The sequence below is a fragment of the Alligator sinensis genome, unplaced genomic scaffold (assembly GCF_000455745.1).
Source record: "Alligator sinensis unplaced genomic scaffold, ASM45574v1 scaffold463_1, whole genome shotgun sequence".
NCBI classification, from domain to species: Eukaryota; Metazoa; Chordata; order Crocodylia; family Alligatoridae; genus Alligator; species Alligator sinensis.
In genome coordinates this window covers 902,782-927,672 of record NW_005842584.1, presented here as the reverse complement: position 1 = coordinate 927,672, position 24,891 = coordinate 902,782, and the positions used below count along the sequence as shown (strand labels likewise).

The 24,891-nt window shown below is 55.5% G+C and overlaps 2 protein-coding genes across 2 annotated transcripts in view; both read right to left on the bottom strand.

Moving 5' to 3' along the window:
• Positions 1–606: 606 nt before the first annotated feature.
• On the bottom strand, positions 607–1,818 carry LOC102383972 (interferon-inducible GTPase 5-like). The gene has a single exon (XM_006032752.1). The coding sequence runs from the start codon at positions 1,816–1,818 to the stop codon at positions 607–609; it is 1,212 nt and encodes a 403-aa protein (XP_006032814.1).
• A 2,660-nt stretch (positions 1,819–4,478) lies between these two features.
• The window catches only part of LOC102383731 (junctional adhesion molecule A-like), a 30,062-nt gene continuing 9,649 nt past the window's right edge, over positions 4,479–24,891 (bottom strand). The window contains exons 2-10 of the mRNA XM_025214482.1: positions 18,081–18,131; positions 14,990–15,103; positions 13,778–13,921; positions 11,035–11,228; positions 10,837–10,939; positions 8,725–8,832; positions 8,447–8,456; positions 7,707–7,755; positions 4,479–5,947 (exon numbers count right to left, since the gene is read on the bottom strand). Coding sequence (XP_025070267.1) covers positions 5,912–5,947; positions 7,707–7,755; positions 8,447–8,456; positions 8,725–8,832; positions 10,837–10,939; positions 11,035–11,228; positions 13,778–13,921; positions 14,990–15,103; positions 18,081–18,131 — 809 coding nt within the window. The 3' untranslated portion in view covers positions 4,479–5,911. The remainder of the gene's footprint in view (positions 5,948–7,706; positions 7,756–8,446; positions 8,457–8,724; positions 8,833–10,836; positions 10,940–11,034; positions 11,229–13,777; positions 13,922–14,989; positions 15,104–18,080; positions 18,132–24,891) is intronic.

Below are 24,891 nucleotides of genomic sequence, written 5' to 3'. Positions count from 1 at the left end.
CCCGCCCGAACGCCTGCGCCTCCCTCCCGCCTGGATGGCACACACCGGGCCCTTGTTGTTGAGGGACGCAGCTACACTTCCCCGACCTAGCGGCACCATCACAGAGCACCTCCTCAGCACCCCTGTTTTTTGCCCACAGGCCTGGCTCCAGCGATGCAACGCGGCCTGGTGGAGAGGGCCCTGAGCACTGCTCCTCATGGGGTGGGCACAGGGGGTGCTCCCTTCCCTTCTGCACACCAGGCCTGCCCCACAGCCCCTGCCCCAGGGTCCCCTCGGCACCCGCTGATGCCTGTGCAGCTGGCTCTTGGCCAGCATCTCCAAGCAGTGCACCAGGTTCGTGGCAGTACGTCCAGCCAGATTTACCCCAAAGGAGATCCCCACATCCCTCCAGGCATGACGGCCCCAGGCATTGGGCAGACACATCCACCAGGAAGGCTTTCACCCAGTGAGCAACAAAGGCAGCAGAGACCCTGGAGGCTCACTCCTGTATCTCATGTCCTGCCACTGCACAAAGCTCGGTGGGTCTCCGGACCCCCGGCCACCCCAGGGCTGGACTTGGTGTCACCTCCCACCACCAAAACCCCTCCGTGCTTCCAGGGCCATGCCTCACTCCTTGGCCTCCACCCTGAAGGTCATGACCAGCAGCCTCTGGGCATCAGCGGCCACGTCGTCCACAAAGTTCCTCAGCATCTTGTACGTGGTGGCAAAGGACAGAGCAGTGGAGGCCACGGAGCCCAGCACTGGGATGGCCGTGAGCACGTTGGGAGCCAGCGTGGGGGCCTCAACCCCCACGTCCTTCAGCCGCTGCACCACCAGCATGCCAGACACCTCGCTGGCCAGGGGCGACCGGACCACGGCCTTCAGCTGCTCCACTGGCTGCACCGTCTGTGCTGCCAGCCTCTCCAGGGAGTCGTGGTCCAAGCCGAAGCCTTTGCAGTAGCCCTGCAGCGTCCTGGCCAGGAGGTCCACGTCACAGGAGACGAGGAGCCCTGGGATGGGCACGGCGTGGAGGCCACAGGCCACGGTGGAGACCAGCCACATGTGCTCCTGCATGGCAGCTTTCTTCTGCTCCAGGATGTGCCGGGAGAGGCCCGGCAGGGCCAGCAGGAGGGCACGCCGCTTGTGGTGGCTCAGCTCCTTCTCCAAGGTATCCTGCATGAGGTGGAAGTCGTACTTGCCCAGCTTAAAGGCAGAGAGCAGGAAGACCCTGGGTGATTCGATCCCTTGGGCTCGCAGGCCCTCCTCACAGTCCTTCCGGATCGTCTGCAGCACCCCCGCCTTGCTGTAGCTGGCCGGCCGGCGCTGGAGGGAGGAGGTCAGGTCCATGTCCACCTTGGAGCGGACAAAGTAGAAGCTCTTGCCCGTGCCCTGGATGTGGCGAGCCAGCGCGGCGTGGTGGGCCGTGAAGCGCTGCGAGGCGATGATGATGAAGAAGTCGTAGCGTGAGAAACCAACCTGCTCCAGGTAGGTGTCCGGGGGGGTGCCAGGCGTGCCGATGCCCGGCAGGTCCCAGATGGTCACGCCGGGATAGCGGGGATGCTGGTACGGAGTTGGCTCCCGCGTGGTCTCTACCACCCCGGTGCGGGCGGCTCCTGCATCCTCATCGCCCAGCCCCCGGAGCGCGTTGACAAAGGACGACTTCCCGGAGCCCGCCTCGCCCGTGATGCCCACATCCAGCCGGACACTTTCCAGGAATACCAGCATCTCCTGCAGTTTGGAGGCGGTGGCCGGGAGGCTCCCCTGCTCGAAGGCGACTTTCAGGGCCTCCACCTCCTCCGCAGACAGCCTGAGGACGTCCTTGGGGGGCTGAGCAGCCATGGTGGCTCCCACTGGCTCTGCAGCCCCTGCCTCATGGGAGGGAAAGGCCGATTCTTCACGTGAGGGGGCAGGGTCAGCTGAGACCCTCACCGAGGTCCCTGGTCACTGCAGTTCTCCCAGGGGTTGCCCCTTCTCTGCTGGCCTGCCCAGCCCAGCCCAGTGCCAGCAGCACCTTGCCCTCAGGTCTACCCCCTGACACCAGGGCAGGCAAGGGATTGCTGATGTCACACCAGGGGCCATGAGGTCACACGAGCTCATGATCCAGAAGGAGACTTTCCCCAGTCACTGGACAGTGCAAGGCTCCCAGGATGGCTCCTGGTGAAGCTAGAGGAGACAGGTGCTGGACGGCAGGAGGGTCTCTTAGCCTGACCAACACATGGCTGAAGTCCCTTTGCTCTAGACCAGGGGTTCGCAACCTTTTTCAAGCTCGAAGCACCCCTCTTTGGACCCATGACACCCCCCGTTAGGCTCGAGGTCCCCTCAGCAGATGCCAGCTCTTCGTTTTCACTCGGTTTTGGATTACAGAAAAGTCCCTGAGCAATTCTGTTGCAAAGAGCTCGGGAAGACACAAGAGGGCAGCCTGTTCCTCGCCCTCCGGGCTCCTATTTGACACCCCCAGGTTTATCCTGGGAAATGTGTTTGCACCCCTACCAGTGCTAGCATGGCATGGCACCTTGCAGGATCTCAAAGCACCCCAGGGTACCCCTGGCTAAGACTCGCTGCTCTAGCCACTGATCCGCTCTGAAGGCCAGGAATAGAAGTCGGGAGTCCTGCCTCTGTGCTCCCTTGTGCCCTTCCACCCCGTCCCTCCCAGACACAGCTGTGCAGGCCCCCACCAACCCCTGGGGCCGGCTGCTCACATGCGGATGGGGTTGGTGCCAGTCCTGCTCTGCCCGGCACACGGGTGCTCGGACCCAGGGGCATCTGCTGGCCCACGAAGGGCTGGGATGAAACCGTGACCACATCTCAGCTTTACCTGTCGATTGGCCTGTTGAGCCATCTTATGTGACATCAGCAGGCATGGCGCCATGCCATCATGCCATCACTCATTTGCATACAGGGCTCCTGGTTGCAGGTGCTGGGTTTGGGCTGACTGGTCCATCATCGCAGAGCTGGGTACCCCTGGCAGGTCACTGGCACATTCAGGGCCCAGCAGGAAATGGCCAGGCCAGCCTCACACTGCTTGTTTCAAGCTGTGATGGACAGGACTCACAGGCAGCTGTGAAGGCCTCAAGGAGAGTATGGCACCGCTGCTTCACTGGGCATTGGGGCAGCACAGGGGTCTCTGCTGTCTGGTGCCAGTGGTGGCTACTGCACTTGGGAGCATTTGCAGCTGATGCCCCTGGTGCTTCCAGCCTGGGCATTTCGACTGTTGCCTGTGCTGCAGAAGCCTGGTGCTGGCCATGCCCACCCCAGTGCAGGCGAATGTGTGCTCTGCATTTCCTTTGTGGGGCGGGGGAAAGCTGCTGTCCTCAGCACTGGGGGAGAGGGGAGGCTGCAAGGAAGATCTGCTGGGTACTTAGCCACTGTGGGTCAGAGCTGGGGCTGGACAGGCCAGCAAGGCATGAGCACCCTCCTCCCTTGGGCACTGTCCAGAACGCGTGGAGACCATGACAGGCCCCATGCTCCCAGCAGGGTGGACAGAGGCCTCTGCCAGCTTCGCCAAGGCGAGTGCTTCCACCACAGCTGCGTGCAGCGGCCCCTGTGCCCTGAGCAGCGAGGTTTTTGCGGGCAGCAGTGTGCGCACAGACAGTCAGGGCCTGGGGCAGCCCCAGGGTCCTTCGTGCAGGGTGGGGTGGTGGTGGAGCAGGCCCATGGGAAAGTACCAGCACCTAGTGCATCCACACTCACTAGGAGCCACTGGTTGCCACCAGGCTGCAAAGCACTGAGCTGGGGTTATGTGAAGAGCAGTGGTGGAGAGGGGACCAGTGCCTGGAGCCTGTGCAAGCTCTTTTCTCCCCTTGACACTGGGGTGCTCAAGGCAGGGATGGACTCCTGATCAGGAGGAGCAGAGGAAGGTGGTGGAAGAGATGCCCCAAGCCCAGACCAAGGCACAGCCAGCAGCGGTGTCTTGCAAAGCCACTGGTGGGACTGAACAGGCGCCCTAGGCCCAGCTGACAAACCCATCGCTGCCCCAGGGGGGTCAGAGGTGTGCTCTGCCTGGCAGCTGGGGCTGCTCTGCAAGAGTCACACTGGGACACTGGGCTATAGCCCAGCTTAATACAGCTAGTAATGGGCACCTTTCCTGGCTCTGAGGACATGCCCCACAAAGGTGGGGGAGCAAGACCCTTCCCCAGCAGCCCCCTCGCTATTAGCCCTGTTGCACAGGGGACCCTCTGCAGCTCTGAGCCCAGGTGACTGGGTGGAGGCAGCTCCCAGGGATGGGCTAGCAGGGGGCTGGCACCAGCTCCTCTGGGGCAGGAGCTGGGCCGGCAAGGCAATGGGGCCACAGCCACCTGGGCTGATTCCACCTCATGGCACAGCTGGGGGGGGTCTCAACCCTTCTGAGACATAGAGCCCATCCCCCTGCTACTCCATAAGGAGCCCAGACCCAGTCTTGGGTCCTCACAGCATGGGCACAGCCCAGCCACACTTCCCCCAGACCCTCCAGGCACCAGGGAAGGAGGGGGCAGCGTGGAGGCAGGACACAGGAGGCAGGCTCGCACAAACAGATTTATTTCCAGGTAGACGTTCAGTAGATCACAGGAGTTTGGTACAGCTGTGGCAACACACGACCCAGCCCAGGGCAGCCCAGCAAGACCCCGTGACAGCTGCAGCCTAGGTCCATCTGCCCAAGTGGTGGTGGGGGGAGGGGGAACTTCCCACTTGGGCTTCAACCCCGGAGATCAGCCAGCCTCGCTTCCCAGGAAGCGCCTGGGCTCCCTGCACCTGCCTTCACGGCTGCCCTCCTTACCATGTCTGTGGCTCTAGTCCCCATCGCCCTGGGTCTCAGCCATGACTGGCCAGACCCCTCCCTGGCTGTGATGATAGGGTTACCACTTGGGCTGCTTCCAGTCCCACTGGCCGTCCCCACTCGGAGCTACAACCAGGTTTCATTCATACAACAGCACCACACACCACAGCCAGCGTAATGGAGGCCAGGCTCCCACTTGCAGCAGCCTGACCCCTCAGGTCTACACAAGAGCCACTGTGGGGAAACGCCAGGCTGCCAGCACCAGTGTGGAGCTGGCGGGAGGAACTAGCAGCAGGCAACTGAGCCATGGGCTGCCCAGAGGAAAATATCGGGGCTGCTCCCTCCGTCACCTGCCCAACTGGCCCCACTGACATGGCCCACAGCAGCATTCGCACTATGCAAGCCATAGCTCCTATCAGCGTGGATTGCCCCCCTGGGCAGAGCAGAGCTGTGCAGAAGGCAGCTCCATCCCACACTGGAGTGGCAAGGATAGCTGTGCTGGTGTGAGGCAGGCAGGGCCACACCAGGGTGGGAGGTTGCTCCAGACACAATGCCTCCCAGACCTTGCCCCCACAGCAACACTCACTGCAGGCCAAGGCCAGGTGAGGGCACAGGACTTTGTCAGGCCCCGCTGAACAGCCACAGGGATGTCAGAGGCCACGATGATGCTCTTCCAGCTCTCCCCCCACACCGGCAGGCTCTGGTGATGCCAAGGGGGAAGCCCCAGCCCAATCCTCTCCAGCCACAAAAGTGAGGTCAAGCTGCCTGTCTTCAGTGCTGGGGCGCAGGGGAGAAGGCCACAGGCTAGTCCCAGAGCACGTATCTCCTTCATCATGCCTGCCCCCAGCACGAGGCAAGCAACATAGCAAAGCGCAGAAGAGGCCAGAGCCCTTGCAAGATGTCAGCTGCTCCTGGAGGACAGGCCGAGGGTTCGTGTGAAGCAGCCACCTTTGCACAGGTGGGCAAGAGGATCTGCAGAACAGCAATGTTCCCTGACATCAGGGGGAAAGGGGTGCGGGGAGGGTTGGGTGACACGGAAAAGGCACCATGGAGAGCTTTAAAAAAAACTGACAGCTAAAAACGCTGAGGCAGGGCCCGGGATTCAGGGCACAGGCGCAGCAGTCCTGGGGGAAGGAGGAAGGCAGGGCCAACTCGCCGCGCGGCAGGTCCAGCCGGCACTCACACCAGGAAGGACGACGTCTGTTTGAATTCTCCCTGGGGAGCAAGAACAGAGAGAGGCTCAGATGTGGTGGACGCCTCCGCACACCAGCAGATTGCTGCCTGTGGTCCCCCCACACCTCCCATGGCTTGATGCGCTCCGACAGAGGCAGCATGGAGGGAGCAGGCTGGGAACCCATGTCCTCATGGCTCTGCCACTGGCCATGGAGCATGGATGGGGCTGCGTTAACACAGTCTGTGCCGGCCCAACAGCGGATGGTGGGAGTGTTGGCTCAGCGGGATGCAAGGCATAAAGCAAGGGCTCTGCCAGCTCCAGCGGGGGTCTTTCAGCCTCCTCGGCCCTGACACGGGTCAGGGCCATGGCAGGCAGGGCCTGGGTGGCACGATTCTGGGGGTGACCCAGCACATCCCTGCCCTGCAGCCCTTTCTGTGCAAACCTCCTCTGCCTGGGGCTCTAAGCGGCCCCACAGTCCAGTGCACTTGACGCTGAGGGCAGGAGAGAAACACAGACAGGAGCCCTCTGCTCCTGGGCCCCACCTCTGGCTCTCAAGCCAGACCTGCCTCCACACCTCATGGTGCTGGGGTCTCAGCATAGAGACCGTTTGTCCCTCAAGTGGCAGATGACTCTTTAAGCAGCACGTGAGCAAGGAGCTCAGTTCCCACTATCTGGGGGCTAACAGGCATGTGAGCCCAGTGGCCTTGCCAAGAGCACCTCAACACCCTTCTTAACCTAAGAGACACCTTCAAGTACTGGGCCCTTGAGTGAGGCGCTTCTAGTTGCTGTTGAAAGCTGGACGCTGGTGCTTCCGAAGCATTGTGCCAGCCTAAGATGGAGGCATGCGGAAGCAGCCAGCACTTTGAGTGCCCCTGCCAGGGTCCGGCCCATTGGGGTAGCTCAGAGGGGTTTTGCCTTCCTCTGCCATGCAGGGGGTGGTGCACCTCTGCCTTGGATCTCCAAGTGCATTTTAACACCCCTTGCAGCAGCAGGACACTACCTGCCCTTGTTCCCCTGCTTTCCTTGGGGCAGGTTCAGGGGATCTTGCTGTCTTTGGCCACAGATTCAGGAACAGGTCAGACAGACACTTGCCTGAGATGGTTTGATGGAGACAATCCTGCCTCAAGCAGGGGCTTAGACTAGATGCACCCTCCAGAGGGCCTTGCCAGCCCAGCAACTCCAGGATTTTATGATACCGAGGGCTGCAAAGCATTTAAAGGCCCAGCAGACATGACAGCGCTAGTAGGTAGGGATCCTCCACCAGGCCAGGTCAGGCCCTGAAGGATTATCCCCAATGCCGGGGGGCAAGTGAGCCTGCCAACTCCACCTGCCATGTGAGTTATGCAGCTCGGGGTACTCCACTGCCTCAGCATTCCTGGCCACTCCCTGCACGTCACCTTCCCTTTTGTATGAGCAAGGGACCAGGGCAAAGCAGCAAAACAACCTGCCCAGGGTCCTCCAGGAAGTCAGTGGTAGAACAGGGAATCAAAGCAGTTTCCCAGCCCGACAGTGCTCTTGCCTTGGACCAGCCCCTTCTTACAGGTGCAAAGGCCAAGGCTTTCCCCTGGGCTCCAGCTCCAGTAAGCCAAGCTGCCAGGTAACATGCCCACCACTCTGCCCTCTCTCCATGCAAGGATCAGGATCATCTATTGCCTAAGCTGGGGCTGGCCAAGTCCGTGTGTACTGCACCATTTGCAAAAGGCCAGAGCCAGCCCCAACCTGCAGGCTGCATGAGGACCTGTGAGATGGGAGCCAGCTCTTGCTGCTAGAGAAAGGAGGGGAGGGGAGGGGAGTACTTACATCACTCCTTTGGGAAGGCTGGCTGTAAATTACTTTCTTGTTGGTGCTTCTAGAGAGAAGAGAGTGGGGATCAGATGTATGATGCAAAGGTCTGCTCTCTCTTAGGCCCACCCAGCAATAACAGCTGCTGCTCCCCAGCTGCTGTCAGAGGCTCTCAATTTCAAGCCTTTTCCCCATCGAGTGCCCAGCTCCCTCGGGGGCTCTCCCCACACTGGCCAAGAGGCCGCAGACTGCCCTGCTCCACAGGGGATTGTGACCAGGACACTCCCACGTTTTGCTTCCTGGGACAGCAATTGGTGGCAGCGTCTCCCTGAAGTCTGAGAGGCTGCAGAAAAATCACACTCAATGGGGGCCATGAAGCAGACCCCAGGGGATGGCTGCAACAGCAGTGGTGGGTCGTGGGAAAGGGTGACTGGTGGCAGGGAAAGCAGAAAGATGCTTCAGAGGCAAAGAGGAGAAGTCAGAGTTGCCTGAGCCCAAACCCCATGAAACAGGAGTCCAGCAAAGGATGGGCTATGGCAGTGAGACATTAGTCATCAGCACTGGCACCCTGCACTCCACCAGCCCCAGGGAAGATCCGAGGTGAATGTGAACGACTCGGGAGGAGGTGGGGTCTCTGCGCTGACTCCCGGCTGCCCAGAGAACACCGTCCCCGCTCCCCAGCGCCAGCTGGCGGGTCCCAGCAGGGAGGCTTGCACAGAGCAAGCCGCCGGCGGGGAGGGAACGGAGGTTCCACTTACTCTTTTCTTTCTGAAAAGGAAAAAAGAAAGGAAGCAGGACAGTTAAATGCCAACACCGAGCACCACATTCCCCACCACCACACCTGCCCTGGACTGCTCTAGGCAAGAAAAGTCCCACGGGCCATCATGTTTCTGTGGGCCCCCAAATCACGAGACTCAAGGAGTGGGAGCCTTGCATGACAGACCTCTCCAACAGAAACTCCAGGTCCCAGGAGGCATCACCCCACCCAGAAGCTGCCAGGAGAAGGGGAGGGCAGAGCCTGGAGGGCAGTACTCACTGTTGAAGTAGCCGCGGCTGTAAGCAAACCAGATGCCGAAGGCTATGAGCCCCAGGAGGATCAGCAGCACCACCACGGTGGCTACGATGGCACCCACGTTGAGTTCACCTGGGTGGAAGAATCGCATTAGTGTCAGACAGAGACCAGGCATGCATGCAACACCACAGCACCCCAGCCCCCAACAGCTGCACGCTGCATTGCCAAAGGCGCGCAGAAGAACACTGCTCCAGCTCAAAGACCTCAGGCAGGGCAAGGGACATCAGCACCTATTCTGCAGTGATGGAGGCGCAAGGAGCCAGCTGGGGATTTGGATGAGCACAGCAAGGGAAAGGCAGTTTGAGGTGGGAAGTGAAGTGACTGGCTAGACCTCTAGTCTGCACCGTGGGTCCGGCAGTTAAAGCCACACCACACAGCTGCAGCGGTTTGGAGGGGAGGAAAGCTGCGTGATACTTTTACCCCAATGTCTGGCTGACCCACAGGGTAGAGGCCCAGGTTAGTCTAAGCATGCCTCAGGCCAGTCCAGCCCACTCAGCCCCTGGCACGCTGGCTCTCCCTCAGCAAGCATCCCTCCCTTCCCAGCCTGGGGGCCGGGCCATGTTCTCTCCTGGGGGAGAGATGTATGTTTTTTTGAAGCAGAAAAGCCCCTGCCAGGAAGACTCTGCTGCAGTGGAGGCACCACGTGGGGATGTTTGCTGCTAAGTGTGGAAAAGGAAAGGTGCCAGGACCAACTCCTTCCCTTGCCCCTGGAAGCCTGCAGGCACTGGGGTGGGGGGTAAGGACAGTCTCCCACCCATGGCTAGACACAGTTCAGTCCCACGCAGGCTTAGGGAGCTGGAAGGGTATGAAACAACACAGAGGCACTGCCAGCAGGGCACACACCAAAGTGGGCAGAATCCATCATTGCAGCCATGTCCAATGCAAACAGGGCAATGCTCTGAGCACCTACTGCAGGACCTGGCGCAGGCAGAGAAAGGGGAAAGGGGCAGATGTCCCTGGCTTCAGTCTCCCTGCTGCATGGCACATTCCCATATAGAAAAGGCTTGTCCACACCTCCACCTCCATCAGCACAAGCTGGACCCCTCCCCACCACCCACCCCGACTCCTCTATGACAGCTAAAGCCTCTGCCCAGAGGTGGGAGGATGAGCACCAGGGCAGGATTCAACACATTCACTTCCTGTCAGAGCTGGGGCAGGCCCAGTACTGACAGCTACTCTGAACTTAATCTATTCAGATCCTAACGAGAAGCCGAGACCATAGGCTCTACCTCCTGCTCCAGCCAGCACTAAGCAGGACTCCAGACTGGCTATCCAGGGATGGCTTTCTGCTGCTCTGACCCCACTGTCCACCCTGCAGAGGCCTGGACTGGGCTCCCTGCACTAACCCCACACCCAGGTCCAAGCTCTCAGAGGGCAGGGCTCAGAGCTTGGTGATATTTGTTTCCAAGCACAGCAGCATTACCCCAGGTGGCACAGCCTTCGGCAAGCTTGGGCTTGTGAGCCACTAATCCTTGGGCCAACACAGGCCCCACCTCCGAAGCTTGAATTTCAGGCTAAGCAGGAAGGAGGAGTCTGCTTCCTTCCCATCCTAACACTCCTCCTTCCCCTGAGGTCTCCTCACGCTCCCTGGGACTTAGCCTTCATACCAGAACCGTGTCCCCCTGAGGACATGCCTGGGGCTCAACAGACCAGCACGTGGCCAGGAGCCTGCTGCCCCAGGGCCCAGTCTGCCACACTGAACATCGACGGGGAGATTCAGAAGCAGCACGACATGGGCTGGCTCAAGGGGCCAACACAAAGCTGCCTGTTCTTACCGGATGGGGCAGAGCCATGTTCAAGATACAACATGCCCAGAGTCACGTTCAGGACACAATGTGCTTAGAGCCTCCTGCCAGCTCTCAGGGGACTAGAGTTCTTCCAGGTTTGTTTTTCTCAGACTTGCCCAGCAGGCCTCTGGGTCTCCTCTCTCCCCACACCCAGACAGACTTGCCCCTTCTTCCAGAACATCTATGGTCACACTTGTGGGCAACCAGCGTCCTTCCGGGCATGAGGAAAGAGGAGACCCAGAGGCCAGCATAAGCCTTGCAGCCCACACGCACAGCATCCCTTCCTTACTAGCTTCCAAGCGATAGGCGTCCGATTTCTGAGGGGTCCCAATGTTGTTCTGCGCCTCGCAGTAGTAATCCCCCGAGTCAAAGCCGGTCACAGGATCAAACGTCTACAGCAGGGAAAGAAGGTAAAAGAGACATATGAGCCAAGGCACACACTCACTCCATGAGAGCCCAAAATCCCCAACTCTCCCGGCGCACGTACCAGCTGCCCTGTCTTGGGGTTGAGCTCGTAGGAGGAGTTCTTGAAGGCCTCACTCATCTTGGGGTTCACGGGCATCTGGATGTTGTTCCTGTACCACTGGAAGGTGGGGGGCGGGGAGCCATCCGACTCCTTGCACGTCAGCTCAGCCTTGTTGCCGATGGTCACTGAGGCGGGTACGGAAGCCACGTGGGCCGCTGCCGGGGAAGAGGCACAAGTCAGCACAAAGGACAAGGCACTTTGGCTGCTACCAGGACACCCCAGACAGGAATACCAGCATTTGCTGGTCATGCTTAGGTAATGATGGGATGATCTGGTTGGGGCTGGTTGTGCTTTGAGCAGGGGGCTGGACTAGATGTGACCTCCTGAGCTGCCTTCCAACCCTCACTTTCTATGATTCTATGACGGACCAGGGCCTAAACGAGCAGCCACACTCAGCGATACCATGTGGCCAGGCCATTTTGAGTGAAGAGAGCAGTAACAGGCATTCAGGCTGGCCAGTTTCCCAGCTGGCTGCACTTCCCCTGCACTGCTCCAGGGGCATGATTTCACAGACATTAGGGCTGGAAGGGACCTCGGAAGATCATCGAGTCCAGCCCCCTGCCCAAAGGGCAGGAAGTCAGCTGGGGTCATAGGATCCCAGCAAGATAAGCATCCAGTTTGCTCTTGAAGGTGTTCAATGTAGGCGCTTGAACCACCTCCAGTGGCAGGCTGTTCCAGACCTTGGGGGCTCGGACAGTAAAGAAATTCTTCCTTATGTCCAGCCTGAAACGGTCTTGAAGTAGTTTATGACCATTCAACCTAGTCGCCATCCCTTGGGGCGCTCTGGTGAACAAACGTTCCCCCAAACCTCGAGCCACCCTCCTTTTTGGATTCTGATTATGCACCTTGTAATGGAGTGGTGCTGTATGCAAGCAGGAGCCAGAGGCAGTTCCTTCCTGCCCCCTGCAGAGATTCAGCTCTGCACTAGACTTTGATTATCCTCAGATTAGCACAAGCATCCGCGTAACATCCAGCTCCCTGGATGTTGCTTTGGCTTTCTGAAGTAGGATGCCAGACAGCACCTTTTCCTTCCAGTGAGGCAAGGAATGAAAATGGTTTGGGGGCTGGAGCACATGACTTGTGAAGAGAGGCCGAGGGAACTGGGCTTATTTAATTTGCAGAAAAGACGACTGAGCGGGGATTTGACAGCACCCTTCAACTCCCTGCAGGATGATTATAAAGAAGAAGGAGCTGGACTGTTCTCAGCAGCGGCAGATGACACAACAAAGAGCAAAGAGCAATGGTCTCAAGTTGCAGCAAGGAAGATTTAGGTTGGAGGTTAGGGAAAACTCGCACAAGGAGAGTAGTAAAGCACTGGAATGGGTTACCTACAGAGCTGATGGACTCTCCATCCTTGGAGGTTTTTAAGATCTGGCTCAACAAAGCCTTGGCTGAGAATATCTAGCTGGGTATGTTCCTACTTTGAGCACGGGGCTGGACCAGATGTGACCTCCTGAGGTCCCTTCCAAACCTCAGTTGTTATGATTTTATGACCCTGGGCAAGATATTCCCCATTCTTCACTGCCAGAGCTCTGGAGCAGTCATTGCTGCCACCATAAGTGGTACTTAAAATGAAACCAAATCAGAACAGCACCACTGTCCATCCATCTCCTCTGACTAATGGCTGTAACAAGGCAGAGGGTAACAGGGCATCATATTCACTGCACTCACTTGGGGAGATGAATACAAGTGACTGCTTGAGCTCGAGCCTGCCACTGGTGGGAGCTGAAAAGGTGTGGGGTCAGCACTGGCCCCAGGGAAGCAGCCTGTTTCCTACCTGCACCAAGGCCTCTCCCAGGCCTTCTTGACCTGACCTGTATCTGGCAATTCTCTGACCCTGGGCAGCTGACATCAGCCAGGCACCAAGGAAGGTTTCTCAGAGCACTGCCAACCCCATCCAGTGTCTCGTCTCTAGCCAGGGCCAGTCTGATGCTTTGGAGGAAAGTGAAAGCCCAGAATTCATTCAACTGGGCACTAGGACAAGTCCCTTCCCCAACCCTGCAGATCTCCAGCCAAGGCCCCCCAACAGAGTCAATAGCTGCCTCCCTCCAGGGCTTACAACAGCACAAGGTAAGCACAGGACTCAGCACATAGGGACCGGTGATCATGGAGGCAGGGTTTGGCCTGTGTGTCCACACCCAGTTTTTGAGGACCTAGGTTCCATCATCTTTTTTTTGCAAACAAGCATCTGACTTCCTCCTCCGAGGGAGGGCAAGGCCATCACCTCCCTGTGAGCTGTTACCACATGGCGTTACCTTCCCAGCTAGGAAAAGGCAAAGGAAGATCAGGCCAGCGCTGACAGCATGCTCCACCATGCCACAAATGGGACAGACAGCACTTACACAGGAGACAAACTAAACGTATGCCAACCATGTGTCCCTGACCTGCCAGCCTGGGAATGATGACATGTCAGCCCTCCCCTTACGCCTTACAGAAACACCAGCAGGACTAGCACTGGTAGGATGCTTCCTTCTTTGCCACGCAATGGGCTACATATCCGCTGGCAGGTCTCTTTTCTCCACAACAGACTTCAATTGTACCAAAAAGAGCAGCACAGGATTAGGATGCCCCTTCAAACAGTGCTGATCTGATCAGGTCCCACTCCTCTTGCTGCTATTTCCAAAGCCACCTGGCTGAAGGGGCATTGAGCCTCGGCTCCGTGCAGCCAGTCCCCATGCGACTTCCTACAGGAGGGGGCAGGTACCTTGGACAATGAGGTTGACCTCCGACTTGGAGAGCTGGCCGCTCTCCCCCAGGACCTCACAGACGTACTTCCCAGTGTCCTTCCGGGTCACCGAACTGAAGTGGATCGATGAGGGTGTGAACTGTACGCGGCCTTTGTACGGTTCTGTGGAGAAAGGGGAGGAGGCACGTGGGCATGAAGGTGTGTGTAACACCGAGTAGGTCAACACCAGAGGAAAGGCTGTTCCCACCCCACCAAACGCCTCCAAAGGAAGCCCCCACCCCTATCTGGTGTAGCACAGGGGGCCCAATCCCTGAGAGCCAGGCAGATAGGGGCACTGGTCCCATTCCTTCAGGAAGGGTCGACATTAGGCTGCTCACATCCCAGTATGACCCACCTGTGAAGGCAGCAATTGTCTCCTGGGGTGCTAGGACACCCCAGCAAGTCATGAGCAGCTTTTAAGGGTGCCACACAATAACAGCACCGCTAGGTATGTAAACACTTGCACAAGATTCAAAAGATCAATCCAAGCATTTCCAATTCAAAACATCCCAAAACCTTGCAAGAAATCTGCTTTTCTGCAGTCGAAAAACCAAAAGCTACATGCTGGTTTTCCAAGGAGGGCCTGGATTTTAACAAAATTGAAAACCAATCTACAGTTAATCGGCCACATTTCTTTTCCTACAGCTCTTTCACCACTCTCTCAATGCTTTCAAAAATCCCTAGCTCACAGGAGTTCAGCTGATTCACTGTATAGCAGCCTGGGGCACAGGGTCAAGAAAAGTGCCTAGGGCACCGTTCCCAAACTGTTCAATCTGGAAAGCTTCTTCTTGCATGACTTCAGGAAGTTGAGTCCTCCAACCACTTAAGAGCAGATCCATCAATATTACTGCAATCTTTCAGACTATTCGCTCCCTCTGGAAAGCTAAGCTGCAGGTGGCCAGAAAGGGCAAGAATGCCATGGGCAGGGCAGACTGCACAAAACGACGGGCTGACTGATTCTCACCTGCCTTTGCAATGCCTTGGCACACCCAGAATGCACAGGTCCTGCTCTGGGCGTCTGGGACCCCTGGGATCCAGTTGTGTTACTGTGAGCACTTTCACTGCCTTCCAGCTGCAAAGCACTGTATTGTGCCAACACCTGCAGCTCCTTACATCTGCTGGGAAGTTACAACCTGAAGCAGCTTAGCAACCCCCCTGGATCACTCACAGCCCCTACGCAGAGGTCTATACCTGTGAACTGAGAGTTCCAGTAGAAAAGCGTCACGGTGTTGCCCTTCTCAAACTTCCACTCGATCCGGGGATTTCCCCGCTGCGCCAAATATGCATCACAGGGCAGGTCAACCGCTGAAAAGGAGCAGCAGGGAGTTGGCAATTGCACTGTACAGAGCACAGCTAGGCAGGTAGCATGCAAGCTCTACAAAGAAAGCTGGGCCACGTCCCATTTACACAAGGGTCTGTGGTTCAGGTGTATCATTCAGTCAATCTACTATGCCAAGTGTGTTCAGCCCCGGGCTGCAGGCCTGTTTCAGCCCTTAGAGCTATGTCAGCTAGCCTGTGGGGCTCTCCAGGGGTCTGGAAATTTGGCAGTGGGGAAGTGGCGGCAATTAAACACTATCACCATCTATCTGCTGCCAAATTCCCAAGCACCATGTAGCTGGTTCAGATCTGTGGACAGGATCCAGCCCATGGACAGACCTGGCTGGACACCACTGTATTATGCTCCCCCCCACTTTGAAGGACAACATGCCTTGAGAGATTTTGCATGCAAGCAGTTTATCAAAACCACTGAGGCACTTGATGGTGCCTCTGTACCTTCATCAGGAGAGACCCAAGTACCAAGGAGCACTTTTCTCTATTCACCAGAAAGGCACAACAAGAGCCAAGGGCAGGACGTTAGAACCAGGCCTTCAGGTAAGAATTAACTTGTAAGTGAAGTTAACCACCAGAACACACTGCTGAGGAAACAGCACCTTTCAACTCCCTGAAGGGTGGTTCCAAAGAGGATGGAGCTGGACTGGTCTGAATTGAGCAGCACCTGATTTCAAAAGCTAACCTATATATTCCAGTGCTAACCCCCTGGGCCAAGGGGCTGGGTAGTGCGAGTGAGGGATCTGCCGTGCTCAGACATGATCTGCTCATCTCCTTACACTTTGGGGCTCTCTTCAAAGGATCTGGTGGCACCCAGCTGGTGAGCAGAGTGCAATGGTTTCAAGTTGCAGCAAAGGAAATTCAGGTTAGATATCGGAAAAAACTCTCCCCCTAGGAAGGTGGTGAAGCACTGGAACAGGCTCCCCAGCACGGATGTGGAATCTCCATCCTTGGAGGATTTTAAGACTAGACAAAGCCTTGGCTGGGATGATGTGGTTGGGACTGGTCCTGTTCTGAGCAGCAGGTTGGACTGGATGTGATCTCCTGAGGTGCCTTCACCCCTCATTTCCTACGATTCTCTCCATCTCTTGACCTCTTCCGAGAGAGAATGAAGGTCTTTCTGGGCGATCATAGTTTAGCTGAAAGCCATAGGATTATGTTAAATGCAAAATTAACAGACTGGCAAGGCAGGGGGGCACCCTGCAGGCTAACTGGATCAAAGAGGTGTGGGCTTTTGGAACTAACTAAATTAACTGACTACCACAACGAACCACCTCTTTAGTGATGTAGGATTAACGGAGCAAAAATACAATCCTGGTTAGGATCCGGTTCCTTCTCACCTTAATCAACAAGCTAGTCACAGCCCCCAGCCGAACCACACCTGTCTGACAATTCAGTCTGCTGTTAAGTACTGCAGGATTTCTAGAACAAAATGCTGCAGCCGTTTGTTTGCTCTGTGCATTTGACAACACCATGTACAGTCTGTCTCGGTGCTTTCCCGAGAGGTCACAGTTTACAAGGACCTCTCCTTTTGCCCGGCAGAAGGCACAGTGAAACTTAACTAGGAAACACGCTGTGACGCAGCAGAAACTAGCAGGGACAAGCAGCGCGTCTGAAATTACTCCAGGGCCTACCAGCTTTGAGCCTGCTGAGATTGACATTCTGGTTAAACATCTAACGCAGCGATTCTCAAGCAGGGTGCCACCAGATCCTTTGAGGAGTGCCCCAAAGTGCAGGGAGATAAACAGATAATATCCGAGCCCGGCAGATCCCTTGCTCCCATTGCAAGGATGTTAGCACTGGAAAAGATATATTAATTTTTTTAATGAGGTGCTGCTCAATTCACAAGAGTTAGGGAGGGCTGCCTTGAGTCCAGCAAGTCCAAGAAAACCACTGGTTTGATAGCACATCACCCTCCTCCTGCCAGCAATTGTTGAGTACTGGGAAAGCAGCTCCTGCCTAAAACTAGAAAGGTCAGGACAAGGCACCCCTAAGAAAGAGGGGCATTTCCACAGAGCAACCTGGGGACAGTTTTTCAAAGGTACCATATTTGCTCCACCTTTAAAAAAAAACAAAACAAAAAACAGCTGCAGGGAATTGGAGTGCACGGCATCTGTGAGAAATACAGTAAGTTTCTACAGCTGGCCCAGGCAAAAAGGAAAGTAAAATCTGCACCCAGCCCACAGTGGGCAGGCTCCACTCCCTCCATGCGGCTACTCAGTTGCTTACTACAAGGACAGATCCTTTTTCTCTTCCTCCTTCCTTTCAAAAACAGGGTGTGCATCATATTCTGGGACTCGCTATATGAGAAAATATGGTAACCTGTGCACCTAAAGATGCAGACAGGCACTTAGTAGGATTTTTCAAGCAGGAAAAATGAGTGGGAGGTGGGTGTCAGACCTACCTGTTTACTCCCGAAAACCCTGCCAGGGACCTGCGTTTCTCTGGCATCTTTGCAAGCCCAGCCAAACTTGGGCTGGGCAGGAAGGAGTACTCGGAGCCTTCTGAGAGCTCTCAAATCCCTTCGACTCCTTTTGAAGCAGGAGGGAAGAGTCACTGTGGCTTAACCCCATCCTTTGACCAGGTCCAAACCCTGGCCCAGACCCCAGCTCAGAACAGGGACCCGTGGTCCATCAGTCCCAAGACGGTCAAAATGGTTCAAGACCTGCCTGAGCCCTGCCTCCCCCCACTTCTGCCAGCATGGGAGCTATTGCATTCGCGTGTGGCTCCTCGGTGGCTAGGTACCTGCAGGACAGCTGGGGCAGCCCGGAGCATGCGTTGCACTCAGGCCTTTGGCACTAGTGAACCCTGGCAAACACACACTCAGCATAGTGTGAACACCCAGCCAGAGCTCCTCCAAGTAACTACAGGGGCTCCAGCGGGAAGGGTCACAGGCCATGTCCCAGCTGGGGAAGCCTCCTGGCTGGGTCAAAGGGGGCAACAAAGCACTTACGGCTATTCTCCGGCACTTCTCTCTGTGTCACCTGGCCTGCTACCAAGGACCCTGTGGGAAGGAAAAAGGAAACGCAATGAAGACACACTTGTATGTGAGCTACAGGAACCAAGAGATCCAGGAGCCAGGACACCAACCAAGCTCCACCTTCCAGCAAGGTAGCTTTCCTACAAAGGCCCAGTTCAGTCTCTTCAGTGCCACCCACCTGTGTCCCAGATGTCACGGCATTATGCCAGATGCTGAGAAATTACAACTGTGGGAACGGCACTCGTCCCAACCTCATCAGAGGGCTTCGCATTCTAAGATAAGGACATTAATGCACACCCTGAACCTCCAGGCTTGCACAAAGGGGCAGGACCAGATGTCATGACCCATACAAAACCGTGCCTGTCCCCAAGCCACGGTGTCTCCCCAGGTTCCACGGGGCACAAAGTGCAGCTGCCTCCCATCTCCGGTTCCCAGGGAAATCCCTTCCCAGCAGGACTGCGGCTGCCCCCAATTCAACCTCCTGCCAAGATACAGAGGGACCCCAGTTGCCCAAAGCACGTGAGGGCTGGTCCCCTCCTGACTGCAGGGCACAGTGCAATCCCTAAGGGGAGAGGGGGCTAGCAGCCTGCATGGTCCATGCCACCTCAGGATAATGTGCTGGAGGAAAGGACCTGCAGGCTCCACAGCCAGCACTTGGCCCCCTGCACCCCACACAACAGCCCCAAGACGTCTCTGGCAGACCAGGGGAGGCTGAACCCGACTGTGCCCTGGGAAAACAGAGACAGGCAAGAAAAGGAATTCTTTGAGTCTCATTTCTATACTAAGGGAAGTCGCAAGTCTAAACTCTTCCCCGGGCAGCTCCGAGCTATGGTACCCTGATGACCGCGCTCCTGACAGAGCTGTGTGTTGGGACATGAGAGCTTCTTGAGGGCTGGAGTTAGAATAACAGAAAGTGAGGGTTGGAAGGGACCTTGGGAGGTCACATCTCATCCAACCTGCCGCTCAAAGCAGGACCAGCCCCAACTACATCACCCCAGCCAAGGCTTTGTCCAGCCAGGTTTTGAAAACCCCCAAGGATGGAGACCACCACCTCTCCAGGTAACCTACTGCAGTGTTTTACTGCCCTCCTAATGAAAAAAATTCTTCTTAATACTTAAACTTCCCTTGCTACAACTGGAGCCCATTGCTCCTTGTTCTGTCATCTGCCACCACTGACAGCATCCCACCTCAACCCTCTTTGTAACCTCCCTTCAGGTAGTTGAAGACTGCTATTAAGTCTCCTCTCATTCTCGTCTTCTCTAGACTAAATAAGCCCCATTCCTCAGTCCTTCCTCATAAGTCATGTCCCCCAGCCCCTGAACCATTTGTGTTGCCGTGAGCTGGACCCTCTCCAATTTGTCGACATCCTTTCTGTAGCAGGGGGGCCCAAAGCGGGACACAGACACCAGTGCTGAAGAGAGGGGAAGAATCACTTCCCTTGAAGTGCTCACAGCACACCTACCAATGCAGCCCAGGATGCCATTAGCCATCTTGGCAGCACGGGCACACTGCTGGATCACATTCAGCTTCTTATCTACCGTCTCCCCAAGGTCCTTTTCTGCAGAGTCGCTGCCCGGCCAGTCACCCCCAGCCGGTACCGGTGCATGGAATTTCTCCGTCTTTAGTGCAGCACTTTGCACTTGTCCTTGTTGAACCTCATGAGGTTCCTTTTGGCCCAATCCTCCAGTGTATCTAGGTCACTCTGAACTTCCCAAGCCCTAGTCTGTAGGGACCCTCCTAGGTATTTTTAGCACAGGTCACGCGCATTTCCCAGTAGGGAAGGAATGCTCTGCTTCCCCCCTGCTGCTCCAGATAACAGCCCAAGCACCTGGTCCTGAGCCAAGGAGCAGCTCCACGGCTGCCTCCGGCCTGCCCCGAGCAGGGTCACTCCTTCCCTCTGCAGGGGAAAGGGCTCTTTCCCATCCGGGTGTCCCCATCGACGGCAGCCTCTAGCAGTGATCTGCTGCACAGAGGCAGACGAGGAGTGTAAAGCCAGGCAGAAGACAGCACGTTCGAGGTACTGAGACAGCAGATTTGCTGTGTCTGTAGCTCCACCCGGGCTGTTTTTGTCACTGCATCAGGCACATAGTTATTGGCTGTGCCCTGTAAGCAGTTTTCAGGGGCAACAAGTGCCATCAGAGTTACCTTTCAAGCCAACGCCACCTTGGATGTGCCCATACGCTCTGATGGCCACCAGCCCCAGAAGTCACCACCCGCTGGTTTTTTGCCAGGATCAACTGAACCCACTTTATAATACACATTGTTATTCGATGCCAGCTCTTTGGGGAAAAACAGCTTTCTGAGATGACCGCAGCTTGTGCCAAGAGCACTCTGGCACTGGGTCTAGGCCGGAGCATGGCATCTTCCAAGTGATCCCAATGGCTAGGATGTGATAAAGAGCCATCTCTTGCTGGCAGCTGCGGCCCTACCAGCCCAGGGCTCAAATATTTTCACTGACGCCTTGAGCCGCAACTGCTCACCGTTAGGGAGCCTCCGCACTGGTCCTCGGCAGCCCACACAGGACCAACCAGGTTCAAGAGCAGTCCTCCACAGAGCTCTGCAGTATTCCCACCTGGCAGAGCCATGGGGCATGGAGGACTGCGGGCCTGGCTAGCTAGAGTGGGTGAAAGCACCGTCTGGGCTACTGCCGCTGCTCAACAACTCATGTATATATAGTGGATGCCATGCCCCGTCTCTAATATATCCTGTGAGCAGAGACCAGGTGCTGCCTCTGCAGGTCCAGAGGGCAGCCTCTGCTGCAGTCAGGAGCACTGCAGCACCACACCGAGCTACAGCCAAGCTCGTAAGAGGACTGACAGTGGGAACCTCATGAGAGTCTCATCAGCCTGGCAGGCAATGGAAGGCTGTAGGGTGAAGGCTGACCAAATGAGGTCCCAAGGACACCCCCGCCCCAGGGTGAAGCCCCACAGACAGGCCAAGGCAACTGCACAAGCTCCTTTTCCCAGGTGGATTTCTCCAGCACCAGATTCAACGCACACCAGGCCATGTCCCCATCGCTGCTCGCAATGCTTGGTCCACATTGCTGACAACTAATGGCGCATTTCCCACAAGCCACAGGCTCCTGTAGCACAAGCAGACAAGACCCTTCCCAGGAGGTGGTTTTGGGGCTAAGGCGCAGTCTGGGAGAGGAGAGGAGAGGAGTTTAAGCCCAGACGACCTCCACGGTTTGGCCCACTGGTGAATTCAGAAGCTCCTGAACTCAGACAAAGCATGTTGCTTCCCCTCCCTAACCCCCATGGTAGTCTAAGTTTCCCCCACCCTGCTTTCAGACCAACTGATTCAGATGCACAAGCTTTTTTCAGCAATATAGCCTACTGCATCAGATGCCACGAATGGACTTGTGTCTGACACAGTAGGCTGTTGCCTATGAAAGTGGATAACAAGACCTAGATGACCAATACCAAAGACAGGTCCAGACCAGAACTGATTTCTGGGGGACCCAAGGCAGTTATCTCCGTACGGATCTGGGTCTTCCCTCGTAATCAAAGCTACCACTAGATATGCATAGTTTGCCTTCTGACAGACTTGAGACCAACCCGGTGAACTTCCTCTCCCAAACAAAGGTGTGCCACGCAACCTTGCGTCTTCAGGCCTGCAGCTAATGTGTAATCCAGTCCATGCTGGCTTAGCTTCCTATTTTCTTTTACTAGCCCACTTGCTTAGGTGTGATCATCTCTTACAGTAATGCTGCCCCGCTATCTGCCTCTGGAAAGGTCTAATCCACCTCATCAATAAGTTAGGGTTGGGAACCTAGTTAAATATTGTCAATTGACTGCCTATTTTTGGCTAGATCAAAAGATAAAAGATTATAGCAGTTTTACAAGAAAACCCTACTTTTTTGGTAGTTTTCTTGATGGAAATGTGCTTTTTTAATGTTTTTGACATTTCTTAATGGAAATGAGTGCTTTTTCGACGTATTATTTAGACCTCTCAGCTTTTTTTTTTTCCTTCTTTTTTTACTGTGTTGTTTGACTGATATCTGACCTGTCAACGGACTGAACTTTGACCGGTCAAATACCCAACCCTAAAATAAATTGTGTGAATTCTTTACAAGAGAAGCCCCAGCTGAGCTAAGGAACAGTGAAGCCCAGGTGAGCACCCAAACCAACAACAGACTCTCTCCAATGCCTGAAGAAAGGTGTTTGTGCCTGAAAGCCTACAAAAAAACCCTTTTTCCCCAACCATTTAGTTGGTCTAATAAAAGATATCACACCTACCCAAAGAACCTTGCCTGCCTAAAACCCAGGGAGGTTTCCTCCTCCTCCTTCCTCTGGCTGCCGCAGAAGAAAAGGGTAATGGAGCAGAGCCCTGGCCCCGGAGGAAGGGGCAGGGGCAAGCCAGATAGGAATGCTGATAAGAGGAAGTGAAAGAAGGCAATTACATGGCGAGAACAAGGAGGCAAAACCAAGCCTTGCTATCAGCAGGGGGCACTGGGTGGGGTGGAGCAGGCCGAAGTTAGCTTCTGCCAGGCACCTGGTGCATTTTCCTGTCCTACCTGTTCTGGGTGGCCCCTCCCTCGTGCCCGCTCCTTGCAAAGTTTCAGGGGAAACTACGCCTGTATTCCTCCAGTGAACCTTTGGCCAGTATTACCCAACAACTCTGCCCTCCCAGGCTCGTAGGCACCACTTCCTGCTCAGAGAACTCTGCTTATACGAGACAGGACTTTATACAGGGGTCCTGTACAAGAGGGAGCAAGTTCCCTTCCTGTGCTGCTTTGCCAGGGGCTCCTCCTGCCCTTCCACGCTCAGCAGGGTCAGTACGACAGGCACAGGAGCCCCCACTGGTTTTAGGGTTACTGAGGGCAGTGGAGGCCCGTGACTGCATGTGTGTACATGCATGCACACCCCAGCCTGCTCAGTGAGCACTCCAGATCTGCTCTGATCTCGCATGCTTTCGGAGCTCAGGGTTTGGCATGTGCTGCGGAGGGACTGGGTTACTACAGCAGTGCCGGGAGGATAGAAAATGCCAGCAGGATCATTGGCACAGTCCAGTCCTTATCCCCAGCCTGCACTGCAGCCAGCTCCCAGTGCCTCTGGAGGAAGGCAACCCCTTCCCCCCAGCACATGTAGCAACAGAAGGGGGGAAAAGCATTCCTTCTCAGCCCCATTTGGCAACCAGCAAAGCCCCCAAGGCTAGATATACTAGTGAAAAGCCTCATCAAACTTAGCCTCAACCCACTCACAGTTCCTTCTGTGCAAGAGAAGTGTCATTACCATGTTAAGAAACTAATTTATTCCAGAAGCCCTTCAGGATTAATGCAACATAATTGTTGGGAAACATTTCTCTATATCCTGACAATTAAGAAATAAATAAAAACCAAGCTACGTGTTTCACAGCGGTCTTGGAATAAACAGTCTGTGCAGTGCAGACAGGTCCTTTCACAGGATCACAGATAAGCCAGGATGAAAGGCACTTCCATAATAAGTCATCTAGTCCAACCCCCACCCCTTTTAACACAGGGGCTTAGTCAAAGTCAAATGTTAACACAAGCAAAGAGCACACAGGCTGTTTTACCACACCTCCATTTTCTGCCAAATGTATTTATTACATTGATACTGCTCAGTTTTGTCCCAGAACGGGGAGTGGAGCAGGAAAATGAGAAAAGGAAAAAGACAGGGAATGACGCAGTACAGGCATGTGTGATGAAACAGAGGGTGAAAGTGAAATTTGAAGCATTTGTGGCTATTAAATGAGCAAGGAAAAATAAAGGGCATCTGTACACATGCTCCCAGGGTGGAGTGGAGACACTTTAAACATAGCGGCTCTGAGAGCCACTCTAAAGCACCCGCAGTATGGCATGCATTCAGCACCCCTCGCTTCAAAATCGTAGTGGGGGCGCTTGAACTAAACCTTATTCCGTGAGCTTTGGACAAAGTGCCCCCACCACCATTTTGAGGCGTGGGGGACACTGAATAGATGTGACGTGGAGGCTGCTGGAGCGTGTTAATTAACATGCTCCAGCAGACTCCATTAATCAAGTCTGCTCCGATGCATGCTAATTAGCAGCTAGACATGGGCCAGATGTCTGTTCTGACACATGCTAAGTAGCACGCATCGGAGCAGACATCAGGCATGTGTATAGGTGCCCAAAGACACTAAGCAATCATTTAATAAAAATGGTTTGCTAAGCGACAGCAACAGGCTGGATATTGGTCAAATCAAATTACGGTTATCGATTATTATCAGCTATGTAACAAGAGAGCGAGAGCCAGTACCACACCATCCTCAGATGAGAACACAATTCCTTTAGGGAAGGTCAACACAGCCGAATGTGAAAGTCAAATGGTCAAGGGCGTTCCAGACTGTCAGCTCCACACGCAGCTCCTAGAGACATCCACTTCACTGACACCGACTCAGTCTGGCTAAGCATCAGCCGACCCTCTACACTGTGCATTGGGGGTACCCAGCCCACAATTCCCCAGGGCAGGAGTAGCATCCTGTACCCTGATGATCCTGCATCGACCCTTTCTCCCTGCTTCCACAGCAATGCAGAACAGTGGGCCTGGGAAACAAGAAGAGCTGAAGAGTCGTAGGTATATAGGACTACAAATTGCTCTGTGACTATCAGGCCGATGCCCTGCATGGTCATGCTACAATATTTGCATGAAGCCAGGGACACATAAGCCACAACATAGGATTTTAGGGTGCCTAGCCAGATTTAAGGATCAGCAGCAATGGGACCCCAACTGCCACCCCTTGGTTTGCTGTTCTGAGGATGCCAGAAAATATGCCTGTGTTTCCAGTTTGCGCTTCTGGAGGTTCA

Coding starts and splice junctions, on each gene's coding strand:
- LOC102383972 (XM_006032752.1), bottom strand. CDS start 1,818: ATGGCTGCTCAGCCCCCCAAGGACGTCCTCAGGCTGTCTGCGGAGGAG.